Source organism: Cydia splendana, chromosome 8 (assembly GCF_910591565.1).
Source record: "Cydia splendana chromosome 8, ilCydSple1.2, whole genome shotgun sequence".
Lineage (NCBI taxonomy): Eukaryota > Metazoa > Arthropoda > Insecta > Lepidoptera > Tortricidae > Cydia > Cydia splendana.
Window position 1 is genome coordinate 15,329,744 of NC_085967.1, and position 14,639 is coordinate 15,344,382.

General features: G+C 38.0%; 1 protein-coding gene across 2 annotated transcripts in view; it reads left to right on the forward strand.

Moving 5' to 3' along the window:
• LOC134793118 (patched domain-containing protein 3) overlaps positions 1-14,534 on the forward strand; it is a 68,563-nt gene extending 54,029 nt beyond the window's left edge. For both annotated transcript variants that reach the window (XM_063764661.1, XM_063764660.1), the window contains 8 exons: positions 7,602-7,780; positions 8,844-9,187; positions 9,427-9,627; positions 9,818-9,955; positions 10,334-10,647; positions 10,940-11,152; positions 11,479-11,688; positions 11,861-14,534. In XM_063764661.1, the coding sequence (XP_063620731.1) occupies positions 7,602-7,780; positions 8,844-9,187; positions 9,427-9,627; positions 9,818-9,955; positions 10,334-10,647; positions 10,940-11,152; positions 11,479-11,688; positions 11,861-12,946 (2,685 nt within the window). In that variant the 3' untranslated portion in view covers positions 12,947-14,534. The remainder of the gene's footprint in view (positions 1-7,601; positions 7,781-8,843; positions 9,188-9,426; positions 9,628-9,817; positions 9,956-10,333; positions 10,648-10,939; positions 11,153-11,478; positions 11,689-11,860) is intronic.
• The last annotated feature ends 105 nt before the right edge of the window (positions 14,535-14,639 follow it).

Here is a 14,639-nt window from a genome sequence, read left to right on the forward strand (position 1 = left end):
GGGCCAACAGTATTTTTTTTAACAATCATGATAGGCCCTGTGCATGGACTATAAGCAGCATAACTAGGAGCCATCAGATTTTTGACACGAGGCGTAAATGTGTCGTTTATGCTTCCGATGTAGCCCACAAGATGGCAGAACAAGGAAACGTACCGACGAGAACGGTAGATGGTAGCACTTACTTTGGCCATGTGCACAATATGTTTCCGATTCAGGCCACAAGATGGCAGACCCTTCAACACGCACGGTCCCTATACTGGCGTTGGAAATCAAAATCTGAAATACCTACATATTTAATTTTTAGGATTTATTCGGGATACAAAATTGACGAACAAATTCATTGGTAATATAGGGCAAACTTTCCGCCGAACGTCTCTGTAAAGTAACGTCATTGTCTAGGAAAGTCACCACTGCCGTCTTTCAAAGTTTATGTTCTTCGCTCACCGCCCCATCTGGATTTAATACCCTGTATATTCGCTGCATGCGTCAAGATTGCGGTGAAGCGACTCAATGTCGCTAAACCTACTAATGAGTAGTAGATTTTACGAGCGTCAAACCTAGCCAACAATCGGTCGTTGCATAATCTGACCCAAGTGAGTACGGGGCAATGCCACGACTCCTGGCCAGGCTACTTGACATTAAGCCATATTGCTAAATAGTAAATGATAGCGAGATATTTTTGAAAAAAAAATACAGGTAAATAATAGAACAGGTACCTACATATTAACATCAAAGTTTGCACTAGTATCTAGCCGCGACTGACGTGAGTCTATATACCTAGATAAGGATAGTATAGGAAACTTTGATGTAAATATGTATGGTGGACTGGTGGTGTATTTCTCGGAGAGAAATATGCATAGGGAATGATTACATTAACAATGTACAGGAAAAGATAACACCTGACAACCACGTTAAATACTCATCAAATATTACAGTCTCAAGACGAAAATATTGTCTCATTCTTTTGAAACTGAAATGACATTTTAATTATACGAAAACAGCCACCTTAGTGTAACTAATAGCCATACCTATTCTTAACTTACCATTGTATAAAAGAATATAATACGGAAATACAAAAACGGCGACCAACCGCATGTTTCGGCGAACAGACTTCCATACTGTTTTATTTAGTCATGGGTATTAGAAATGGTTAATTTAGAGTGGGTGCTTCGTAAAGTCGGGTCGGTAATAATATTATCCTCTATTGAAGAAAAAAATCCACGACATGTTGCATTTACATAAAGATTTAAGGCTAGTTTTATCAGACCTACGATCCATCCATGGTATAATAATATACTCCGCCTGGTACTCCATTCCCGTCTTTTCTAGGTCACCTAACTGACACGGGCTTACGTCATCATGCGACAGCGCTATATGATAATATGCGATAGCGCTATATATAGCGGCCATGTTGTTGTGACGTAGCCCCGTGTCACTCTGGGAATGGAAGACCATGTTTTATTAGACTATGGATCCATCTTGTGCATGTACAGTCAGCAGCAGCCAACCAATGTCGGGTAAGGTATTCAAAATCAGCTACACACGCTCTTATTCTCTAAAAAATAAACACCTTGATCACCTCGCCCGCTTAGCAACTTCTGCTGCTGACTGTCCTTACAGTGTAGAGTCTTCCGGAGTAGGTATAGTTGCCAGTTGCCACTCCAGAAACTTGTTAAAGTAGCGATCAGTTCAAGTGCTCCGCCCACTGCCACTTTAGATCCGACAATTTTCAGAGCTATGCCAAAAGCATTGCTTCATCTGCGATTTTTTTTCCCGCTATCTCGAAATTGTATTAATAGTTATTTGTACAACAAGAGATCAAAGTTTGATATTTCTTCGAGTGCTTATTTTGAGTCCCGTGCAAGCGAAAGATTCTATAATAGATTCACGAGCGTAGCGAGTGAATCTAATTTAGAATCTTGAGCGTAGTAAGGGATTCAAAAGAGCACGAGATGTAAATAACTTTGATCTCGTGTAGTACACAAAATTTTTCACCCTAAGCAGTGAGAACATACCTAGAGGGACAGAGATAATAGAACCCAAGTATATCGAACTTGTATTAGACCCCGCATGTTGAAATGACTATAAAGGTCACTTGAATGTCATTTTGTCTCACTCAGTGAGCAAAATCGCATTTTGCTCACTGAGTGAGACACAATCAGTGAGCAAAATGCGATTTTGCTCACTGAGTGAGACAAAATGACTCAGTGAGCAAAATCGCATTTTGCTCACTGTTTTTAAGAAGCAAAGTACCCTTGTTCGTGCTGCTGAGGTGAAAAATTAGTTTCTGTCTAGAAAACGGTTGTATTTATTTTTAACACTAGGCAAACATGGCTAGGTACGAACCAAGTAGGTAGGTATGAACAGAAATTGGATTTACAAAAAAGTATTTAAAAACATTAACTAACTTTGGGTCAATACACTTTCGATTTCCACTGACTTTCTCCCACGGCACGAACAAAGGTGCCTTTAGCAAATACTTTAAGTATTGTTATTAAAAATAAATTGTTGAGTAGCGAGATTCACACCAATTGGTTGCGGTTTCGCCGGCAGAGTTGTAGCATCTTTATAGTAATAAAATATTATTATTTACGTTTACCAACAACAACCACAATATAAATGTACCTACTATCAATCTTATCTCACTTTGTTTCATATTAAGTAGGTAAGTAATCGTATTCTATGTTGACTTGTCAGAAACCTATTAACGAGAGGTGTGCGGGTTAAATAAATGCGCATAATAGGTTATGTTATAAATGTTTTTAATAAGACTTGTAAGTCGTGATATTGTCATCACCTTCAATATCTCTCAATATGTTTTGTTTTTGCCATTGGCTATATTCAGTCAGTATGAACATGAAGTGGACCTGAGAGAACCAGTTCGTTATAGCCTGGTTTGTGTTTCACGCGCAATTCTTGCAATAATTTCAGGATAAATTAATTCATTTCAGGATAGATGGAGTTAGACCCACGTAAGTCTCAACGATTTTGATAGCACACGCAGTGCAAGTGTTATTTATGGGGTCCCTTTGTTTGACATAAAGTTTCAAGTCATAATGTATTGTTTGTCATGTTATCATTAGTCATAATTCAGAAACCGCTAACTTTTCAGGATTTTCGTAAGGTTATCCTATAGATAGATTAGGTCCTAACCTAAAAACCTAACCTATTAGGTATATTTTATGACAATCCTGAATAGTTACGCGTTTCTGCGAAAAACAAATTATGACTAACGAGAATGTGGACAAACAATACAATATGACTTAAAACGTTTTGGGAAACAATAGAGACCCGTTATTTATACGTCAAAATTTCATAGAAGTTTGACGTTTGATCGTTGCAGACATCATATCTTGGTTTAACTCTATGTATATGTGGGTAAACTTGGCGACACGCTCCTCTCTCTAGCTTTTGTAATGCATTACTTATTTACCAATTTGGTCTCAAATATGCACCATATTAATCTTACTGCCGTATTCGAACTTCAAGATATTCACAAGAGACGACACGTACTAGATCCATTCTAGATACGTTATAGTTTAGATATCAACTAGTTCTCTTTTGCAGCGCAATTCGGGCAACCAATGTCACTTTTACGTTAGATAGCGTAAGATATCTATTACATGTGAATTGGATCTCTAAGTCATATCCTGAGGAAATCGTTCAAGAGTACCTATCTCCAGAATCGTGCAAATGTCAAATTTGACAGGTTAGATCTTTTTTTTTTTCAAGTTCAAGTTCTTTATTTGCGTTCATGTTGTACATATGGGTATTAAATAACAAATGAGTTGTTTCAAACATGAGCCCTGCAAGGGCATAGCATTATTACTTAACCTAACTTATACCTAATACAAATAAAAATGTAAAATTGTAATCTTATTAGAATAGGTACATCTTAAAACTTATCATTTAAATATTCGTCGACAGTGTAGTAGCTTTTGTTTATAAGGGTTTCTTTTAATTTTCTTACAAATAAATGTTCTTTCTTTTTCACCTCAGCAGCTCGAACAAGGGTACTTTGCTTCTTAAAAACAGTGAGCAAAATGCGATTTTGCTCACTGAATCATTTTGCTCACTGAGTGAGACAAAATGACATTGAAGTGACCTTTATAGTCAAATGTCATTTCAACATGCGGGGTCTAATACAAGTTCGATATACTTGGGTTCTATTATCTCTGTCCCTCTAGGTATGTTCTCACTGCTTAGGGTGAAACATTTTGTGTACTACACGAGATCAAAGTTATTTACATCTCGTGCGCTTTTGAATCCCTTACTACGCTCAAGATTCTAAATTAGATTCACTCGCTACGCTCGTGAATCTATTATAGAATCTTTCGCTTGCACGGGACTCAAAATAAGCACTCGAAGAAATATCAAACTTTGATCTCTTGTTGTACAAATAACTATTCTTCCTTTATATTTTGTGGTAATTTATTATATATCTTTATGGATATTGATAGAGGGCCAGACGAATGGAGTTTTAATCGGGAGGGTGGTGGCATTAACTTTGATTTGTTTCTTAGTGTATAAGTTAGCTGTACATCTTCACGTTTGGTATATAATTCTGAATGTTTACGGACAAATTTGCATATTTCTAAGATATAGAGGCTAGGTAGGGGCTAGGTAGGGTAAGTATTTTGTGTTCTTTAAAATGAGGTTTACAACTATCAGTTTGCTTTATGTTTACTAGTATGCGGATAAGTTTTTTTTGTAAGATGAATAGGGAGGGAGCATCTGTACTGTTGCCCCATAGGATTATTCCATAAGAAAGCCAGGAATAACCATATGCATAATATGTTGTAAGTGCTGTTTCAAAGTCTGTGGTTTTCTTTATTTCGCTAAGTGCATAAGCAAATGTTGAGAGTTTACTTCGAATGTGTTTAATGTGCGATTTCCATGTTATGTGACTATCTATGACTATTCCGAGTAGTGTAAATTTATCAACAACATCTAACTGTAATGAATTGTGGCTGTAGTTAATAGTTAATGCATTTTTCTGGTAGGGGTAAAAAGTCATTAATTTTGTTTTTTGGTAATTTATTTCAAGGTGGTGATCATGCATCCAGTCTGAGACATTGTTAAGAATATTGTTAATTTTGTCGTTTATGTGTGCTGTTTATCTTAAACATATCGTTTATCTTTTATCGTTTAGCGTTTATCTTAAACATATCGTTATCGTATCTTGGTGATGTCTAAAAGATATCTAATAGATGTCTATTTCAAAATCCGAATCGGGCCCTAAATCATTTATTCGTTAAATATGAATAGCATGCCTTATCCCAGCTTTCTCATTTTCTCCACTTCGTGTGCGATCCTGGACATAATGGGTCCATTTTCTCATGGCTCCTCTACACGATGACCCAACGCCGGCCAATCCAAGGGACGCATTTATGCATTAGAGGGAGCAAGTGATATTACTATCTCATTCTACCGCATGGCTGCGTCCCTTGGTTGTTGTTGTTGTTATTGTAGAGGAGCCATCACATGTGGCCTCGTGACCATTATTATACATACTTAAGTACAATTATAATATTGGCGATCGATTAAAACTGCCGACAATTTCCTGGACGTCTGTCCAAAGGTCGGTACTAGAATGAGTCACAGTCATAAAACGTATAGGCGGAGTACGAACAATAGACAGTTTTTAAAGACCACTTCTATGTAGGTACATATTATACATATAACAAAATGAAACACTAACTAGCTAATTAAAAAAAAACTATTTATAAATGTCTACAGTTCAGGAAACGGAATAAAACGTCGCATAATAAATATTTCTTTAACTTAATCTAAAACTATTGTCACACGTACAAGTTAAGCAGATCTGCTAGCATGAGTTGCGTTCTCGCGCGCGACTCCATACCTCCATCCATACCATTACCAGGTACCTACTATAATTCTGAAAGGTCTTATGAAGTTATGACATAACCACATTTTGAACCAGTATCGTTAAGTTAATATTATTTTCATCACACTTGCTCGAAAAAGATCTTATTTCATGCAGGTGTACTGAAGGACAAAGGCCTATATTGTTCCCGCGGGAGTTATAGATTCTGTAAAAAAAAAGCTATAACTCACGAGTGAGTTATGGCTTTTTTTTTTATTATGTCACTAATTTATACGAAAAAAGTAGTTTTAAATGAGTTTTACATTGAAAATACTGACGTTTATGAATTATTTTTTATGTGTATGTTTAAGAATATTTAAGTTGATTAATTTAATAGCCGTTTAAATTAATTTTTACACAATTTTCTATTATGGCTGAATCCGGGTGGGTCTGTGCCTTCGAATCCTAACCTGTCAAAACAAGACAATATGGCGGACGAATGTTTGAAATGTCACCGTATTTAAGAATTATTTCGCTTAAAATTTAGTTTTTCATCGCAAGTGTGATGAAAAACATTGTATGTAAGCCGGGGGTAAGCATATTGTAAACTCGAGTCTTTAACTGTTGTAGTTATAGACCGCGTTTACAAAATCTCGCTTACCCTTACCCCCCTCGTTGCACAATGTACTATTTCCAACCCTACATAGGTGACACATCACGTTACGAGTAGAAATATAAGGAGTTTTATAAGTGTATATTTCAGTTAGATGGTAGAGACCGTGATTTTACGTAATACCCACATTATTTTAGAGATATCTCATATAAGCAATCGTAAAAGACAAAGGCAACAAACAAGATATTCCTATCATACTCGTTAAATGCAACGAATATTGGCAAGTGTGTTGTGGTCACCAAGTGGTCACACACAAAACAACATACTCGTAACATTCGTAGGTAGTAGTTGTCTTTACCTGTGCCGCTGCCGATACATCATGTCGGTTAACCATCATGTGTGTCACCGTTGATTTATATTCCAAACATCCACTTATCGTAATGAGCTGCATCGGTCATTTGTCATCGTTTCGAGTATCTTCATTTAACATCGCGATTGGTATGTCAGGCGTTACAACATGTTCACTTTGCCACGTGATATGTGAATGCGTATAGTTTAAGTTCGTATAGGCAAAAAGAATAGATAGTAAGTATAGGTAATGCTTTTAGCTTCATTCTTCGTTACGGAGAGTCATAGAGTCCCTAATTATTTCTAGAAAGACGGCCACATTTACTTCGCTTTAATAAATTGAGATACCTACACCTACCATGAAAATATATTTACTAGGACATTTTGTAATGACCCCAACAAATTGTCCACTTACTACTTACTTATAAATACTTGTAGGTAGCTTCGCGATTCTACATAGTGTATTGTGCGCCGCTGGGCCTAATCAAAGTGTATCAAGACGTATATGCCCTATTCTATTCCCAAAAGGGGCCATCGTCCAGGACAGCGGGCTGCGAGGGGCGGCACATGCCGAACCTTGGGGACAGTTGTGGGACTATGGGGCGGCAAACCTTTCATGGGCCAGGGCGTCAAGTCTGAAAATACGACACTAAATATTGCTTATCTCTAAACAAAACCCATGATAGGTATCGACTGCTGAAATTTTTGTTAGGTTTCATAACAAGAGACTTCGTGATTCTTAATTAACCGTGTCCCTTTATTTTTTTTAATTGAGTAATTTTTTATTTACTACGTATTTTATTTATTTTCCAGGTGGAACGCGGCGATCTAAACCTGACATTCCCTATAATGTTCAACCCAGTGACGTGGGAGGCCCACGCGTTCCCCGTCTACTTCGGAGGCTCGACCGTCGTCGACGACATCATCGTGTCCGTGCCGGCTGTTCAGCTCGTCTGGTTCGTGAAGGCCGACACCCCATTGCAAATACAAAGGTAAATTTTGTCACTTGAAAGCGACGTCTAAAATGTTCAGCCTAATGATCTGGGAAGCTAAACACTCTCTCCATGTCTTGTCACATCACGTGACATCACAGTCCCCATTATTGTCAACGACACCATCGTGCCTAGATTGTCTAGTCGTCAACGTTATGTGCTGACCGAACCACGGCATCCTGACCGAATCACTACCTACAGACGACAGACCACAGGCCAACGGCAATCGAGTAAAAAGTTAGCCATGAATGTCCGTTGATCTAGTTATGGTATTTAGTTACCAGCTTAGTAAACCAAGGGCAGTAAGATGTTGTAACTCTTCGTTATTCGAAACATCATTTGACCGCTTTTATTATATTGCCATTGTTATGGAATGGCAGGTCGTTAAGATAGGTACATATTTAATTTTAATAAAGAATATCCTTCCTAAACAAATAAAATTACGCAGATAACCATAGGTTAATGACCACACATTCTACTTATCACACGCAATTTACGGAAACAATGATTATAGACGTAATATCTCTGAAAAGGAAACAAGTGTCTAACGAAGGTTCTTTCAGTTTAGTTAATTGCTCTAAATGGTGTTTACAAGATTTTTGTCTGGTACAAAATGGTTTTACATTCGAGTTGAATGACTCAGTTTCTTAGATAATGGGTACCGATCTTGACACGGTTTAGGAAATCGTTTCGAATACTAAGCGCTGTGTAATGATGCCAGAATACCAATAGAAAGGTTTCACTTGTTAGGAACTAATTGTGGGTCAACGTGATGTTGACAACATTATCATAGTTATTACTGAGCGTTATGAGTTTCAAGTTATCACATGACAGGTGGATATACGGTAATTTAAAATTAAGATTAGGTAGGTGCTCTTTTGTTATTCATATTTCACGAGTTTTGCAATGAATATTTAAGTAGTTATTCACAAGTAATAAACCATTCTTTTACAATACATTTAAATATTGAGAGTCGTTTAAATGTCACTTTCTTCAACCGATTTAACAACCAACCGAACAAATTGTGTTCTTTTATTTTAATTATGTTCATTTTCTTTTTCAGAGGTGCTGCATGGGAGGACGCATTTTTGGATGCAGTAGGCGTAGCAGAAGACACGGGGCGATTCAAACACATCTCCATCGCCAGATTCGCATCAAGAACTTTGGACCATGAGCTCGAAAAGAACACTAGGACTGTCGTTCCATTCTTCAGTTCAACGTTCATCCTAATGGGAATATTCTCGATTGTGACCTGTATGATGGCTGACTGGGTCCGATCTAAGCCCTGGCTGGGTTTGCTTGGAAATATCTCTGCTGTTATGGCCACTGCTGCAGCTTTTGGCTGCGCTATTTATCTAGGGATATCGTTTATTGGCATCAATTTGGCTGCTCCGTTTTTGATGATTGGTACGTATCTATCTCTCATGTTTCCATATCATATTTCATTACTAGCTGAGTGAAATCTGAAACAGCTACTTACTTATTAGTCTGTAGGAGCATTTGAACTCACTGAGCATCTGAACATTGATGTAAATATTAGAAGTCTTCTTGACATCATCGATCAAACTGTGCACTTATAAAAAACCTAATGGCTTTACAATTAAAATAAGCATTTTCGTTTATAATTTTTTCTTTCTGGTTCACAGGTATCGGTATAGACGATACATTCGTCATGTTAGCGGCGTGGCGCAGGACCTCCCCAAAACTGCCAGTGCCCGAACGTATGGCCATCATGTTATCTGAGGCAGCGGTCTCCATCACGATAACTTCCGTCACTGACATGTTATCTTTCTTCATCGGCATATTCTCTCCATTCCCGTCGGTCCAAATCTTCTGCATGTATTCAGGTAAGCGGTAATTGTATATATCAAGCTCTGAGAGCCTACCGCGAAAATCTGAATTTCGTTATCTGCCTGTGTCACTCTTGCATATTCAAGCTACAGTGTGGCAAATGGACGAACGAACGAAATAAATTTTGAACTCGAATGTTTTTCTTTTAACCATTATGCGTCAACTAAAACTGTTTTTCATTTTCAGGTCTAGCAGTCTGCTTTACGTTTGTATGGCATCTGACATTCTTCTCTGGATGTGTAGCCGTATCAGGATATCGTGAAAAACAGAACAGACATACGATCACATTTTTTAAGGTGCTGCCGGAATCCAGAGCAAGAAAGGGTGCGTATAACCATTGGTATAACCCTAAATCTTTTATCTGACTTCTTCCTAGTTTCATTATAGGTATCAGGATGGATAATATCCCTCCATATTACGTGATCGAGCGTCATGTGAATCTTCTCTGTATAACCATAAAGTTTCTTCATCTTTCCGGACTATTGAGCAGCTATCGCTTAAACATCCGATCTGGTATTTCGCGTTTTTGAAGGTAGTGATCAGAATACGCCCAATGCGTACCTAATATGACATGTATCTTCTCATGACAAAAGCTGTTTGGAAATTGGGTAGTCAGTAGGTACTACTTGTAACTTATTCGTTCTCCTTCAGTTTACTTTACCCATAAAGTTAACTTTTGAATGCTTATTCGTTCTGTTACAGAAGAAAAATCGTGGCTGTACCGAGCATTTTGCAGCGGCGGTATCGACATAGCCGACCCTGACAACCCCATCGACAACAGAGAACACTGCATCATGGCCTTCTTCCGCGACACAATGGCCAATATCCTCAACAACAACGCAGTGAAGGCTTTCGTCATCGTCATTTTCCTGGCTTATCTTGCTGGAGCCGGTTACGGAGTCACAAATTTGAAAGAGGGTCTCGAAAGAAGAAAACTGTCCAAAGTAGATTCGTATTCTGTCGAATTTTTTGACCGTGAAGATTTATACTACAGGGAGTTTCCTTACAGAATACAGGTAGGCAAAGTTCAAAGATTTGTTACTTATTGAGTTGACCAAGACCAAGACCGCGGTTTCACTAAATAATGAGAATAAACGGGCAAAGCTCAATGCAACTTGGAGCTGGAATTATTTACCTAAATATATTGCAATTTAATTGCTGCAACGTTTGTATCATATTTTGCAAATCTTAGTTAATAATAATTTAACGGAAAAAATAAACCACTATAGACTTTTGGTACCTATAGGTCCTACAAGCGTCATCTGTTGTAATTTTTTGGCGTTATTGACCCCATTGATTTTGTTACAGGTTGTGATCAGTGGCGAATACAACTACTCAGATCCAAAAATCCAAGACGAAGTAGAACAATTAACGCAAAGTTTAGAAAACACTTCCTACATATCGAACTCTCTGTACACGGAATCGTGGCTACGAACATTTGTCAACTACGTGTCGAGAAATAATGACTACTTGAACGTGACCATCGATAATGAAGCGGATTTCATTCAAAATTTACGCGAGGTAAGCATAACATGACGTTTCCACCCGAAAATAACTGTGGCCTACTCCACATCAGTACTAAAAGTACGTTGATAAAATAGATTCACAAGCGTTCTCCTGCACTGTGTGTCCCCTATTTTCCACTGACCCCCTACCCAAACCTAATTCACTCGGCTACCTATTTTAATGCTAAGAAATAGAAAACTTTCAAAGGGGCATATAGGCATCATCGATTTCTGCAGTAAATGGCTTGATGCTTAACCTTGGCTTGATGCTTAACCTCGAAGCTCGAAGAACAATTTCAATCAGCGAGCTGAAATATTGACAACAAATAACTTTCTTTTCAGTTATGGCTATTCCCGGCTAATCCATTTTCCCTGGACGTAAAATTCAACGAAGCCGGAGACCAAATAGTAGCATCGAGGTTTTTGATCCAAGCGATTAATATCAGTGGCACCAACCATGAGAAGGAGATGGTCAAAGTCCTAAGAGATGTTGTGGCTCAATCTTCGCTGAACGCATCTGTTTTCCATCCGTACTTTGTCTTCTTCGATCAGGTATGTATCGATAAGCTTTGTTTCTAGAATGTGCGTACGATCCTTGTGACAGAATTAGTCATGCCAACCCTGTATCAAGACGATTTGTTAAGTAACAGTACCGTAATGTCTCGATAGCAAACACGTGTCTACTCGTAAAATCTCTGTGTGACACTTTCTTTTTCTTTTCCAGTTCGAGCTAGTGAAGCCAACATCCATTCAGAACTTGTGCTACGGAGCCCTGATGATGATGATCACCTCCTTCATATTTATACCGAACATTCTGTGCTCGCTCTGGGTCGCCTTCAGTATCATATCTATAGAAATCGGGGTTGTGGGATATATGGCCCTATGGGATATCAACCTTGATTCAATCTCCATGATAAACTTGATCATGTGCATCGGCTTCTCCGTTGACTTTACAGCACATATATGCTACGCTTACATGGCATCAAAAGCGAAATCTCCAAATGAGAGAGTTAGCGAATGCTTATACTCTCTGGGCTTGCCCATAGTTCAAGGATCCTTCAGTACAATTTTAGGGGTAGTCGCACTCCTTCTAGCGGACAGCTACATCTTCTCAGTATTCTTCAAGATGGTGTTCATGGTGATTTTCTTCGGAGCAATGCACGGACTCTTCTTGCTACCAGTACTTCTGTCTCTATTCGGACCCGGCTCCTGTTCCAAAAAACATGAAGACATCAAAATGTCAAAAGTTGATAAGAGTTTTCCACACCCATACTGCATACCACACCCGCAACTTGTTTTAAACGATCAAATATTCAACGGAAAGAATGTAGGCCCAAATGGAGTATACAAAATTTACGGAGATGACAAGGATTTGGGTATTGGTACGTCTGGAGAGGACACGAGCGAGAGCAGCTCGAACCAATCACAGCGCCGTCAAATAGGCGACAATGACAGGAAATACGACCTCGGATGGAAAAGGTCGAGTTACGGACAAAATTCTAGCCAATTCCAGCCATCGGGGGAGTTAGATCCGTATGTACTCGAGGCAGACCGGGCTTGGGTGAGACAGCCTTACGATGACAGGCGCGGGGCTGACAATTATAGAAGAAGCCGTGCGGCTTCTAGAGATGATGATTGGGTGAGGCCTGCGCGCAAGACGAGCGACGCAGGCCCTCGGCGCGAGGGAACCTACAGAGTGATGCGCGCCCACTCCCACCACAACCTGCACCGACCGCGCGCTCCGAGGCGGTCAAACTCGCATCACAACCTAGAGCATTTAGACTATGTAGCCGAAATGCGTTTTCCTTGACAGAACCTTCCCACAATTTAGATAACATAAATCAAGTGCTCAATTTATGGACCAAAGTTCCACGATAAAGTTGATGGTCAAAACTGGATCGAACAGTGAGCTAAGAAGCTCACAAGTTACGTTTCCGTAGAGATTTTGATTATTAGATCAACAAAAAACTGTATTTTATAAGGCTACATAAAATAATGTTTTTTGTGGATTGCAGAAAGTAGGACCATTTTAGGTATATTTAGCAAAAAAATTAGGCCAAAAATGTGTGTGTGTTGCCTATAAAATGTGGACTGCGTGTAGAAATTGAATTCGTTATAAAATAGTATTATTCATTATTCATCATGAACATTCAGAATCTTACATAGGTATGTATAGGTATTCTAATCATAAGTACAGTCAGCTACAAAGATAGCTACGGGTAGCTAAACGTCTGATACACGCAACAAACTATCAAACCGATTAACAATCTGAAAAAATATTAATAATGTAAAACTCACTATTGTGCCGATCCGTACAAAACGTATGGAAAGTTTATTTTTTTCCATTGTGGAGTTAAACTATTAACGTAGATATTTTTGCAGCTTGCTGTTCCCATATTTTCCCTGAAAATACATAAGAGATTAGTTATCAAGCAGATTAGTGTGTAGATATCCAGTGTTACATTTATTTGGCATCTGGACTCCGTCAATGTTATATAGGTATCCAAAAAAGGTGCAAATACCTTAGTATGTCAGTAATATAATAAGTTTTAGGTAATCTCTAGTAAAGTTGTAATTAGGGAGTGTTATGTTAGTGTGATAATACTGGGTGGGTGAAAACTGTGTATATATTTGTGTATTTAAAATAGTGTAAGTCCCCTTCTTTTGTGAAAGCTTTAAGATTATCGACAGATGCTGTAAATATTAGTTGAGCTACTTATAGGTATCTTGTGGCCATTTCCGTTTCCTTTGGGCTTGTTAAGTAAGCTGGGGCTGGTATATCTTCGATTCGGTTTTAGCAAGGCCTTGCCCACTTCAACTTATCTTTGTTGCCACAAACTTCCAATACAACTAATAATTTAGCGACATGTGCCGTACGTTATGTGTATTTTATTTAAAAGTATTGAAATAAATCGTAAAATTGTCGTTGTTATGAGAATGTGGCTATCGAAATTAAATCAGTGAGTGATAGGTAATTGTTGTTTTCGAGTTTTAAATTAAGATTTGATTTTAATGGTATTCTTCTCATATAAATGTGTATTAAGTATTATACACATTATCAATTCTACGATTTATTGCGTTAAATCTCATGACATGATATATTATGATGTAGTGGTCCTAATAACATTTCCGTTCCGTTCCTGAATAAACAAAACCAATACTTACCAATATAATGACATGTTTTTAAAACTATGAATTCTCATAAATACAAGTGTGAAAATTCGCACTTCAATACAATTTACGATATCTATCATTAGTAGGTATCTTGTTAGTACCTCGCCGACCCCTACTCGTAGTCTTGTCGTAAACCTATTGTGATCGCGCGCGGTCAACACGACTGAATATATTGTAAATATTATTGACATGTTTTATATTGAATAAAACTAGTTTTGATAATCTTTTGATCTTTTATTTTTCTTTTCATTATAAAAATAATCACTAAAAAGTCTAACGTAATTTAAATAACTTATGTTATCGCGTTAGTCTCATATAACCATCCAATG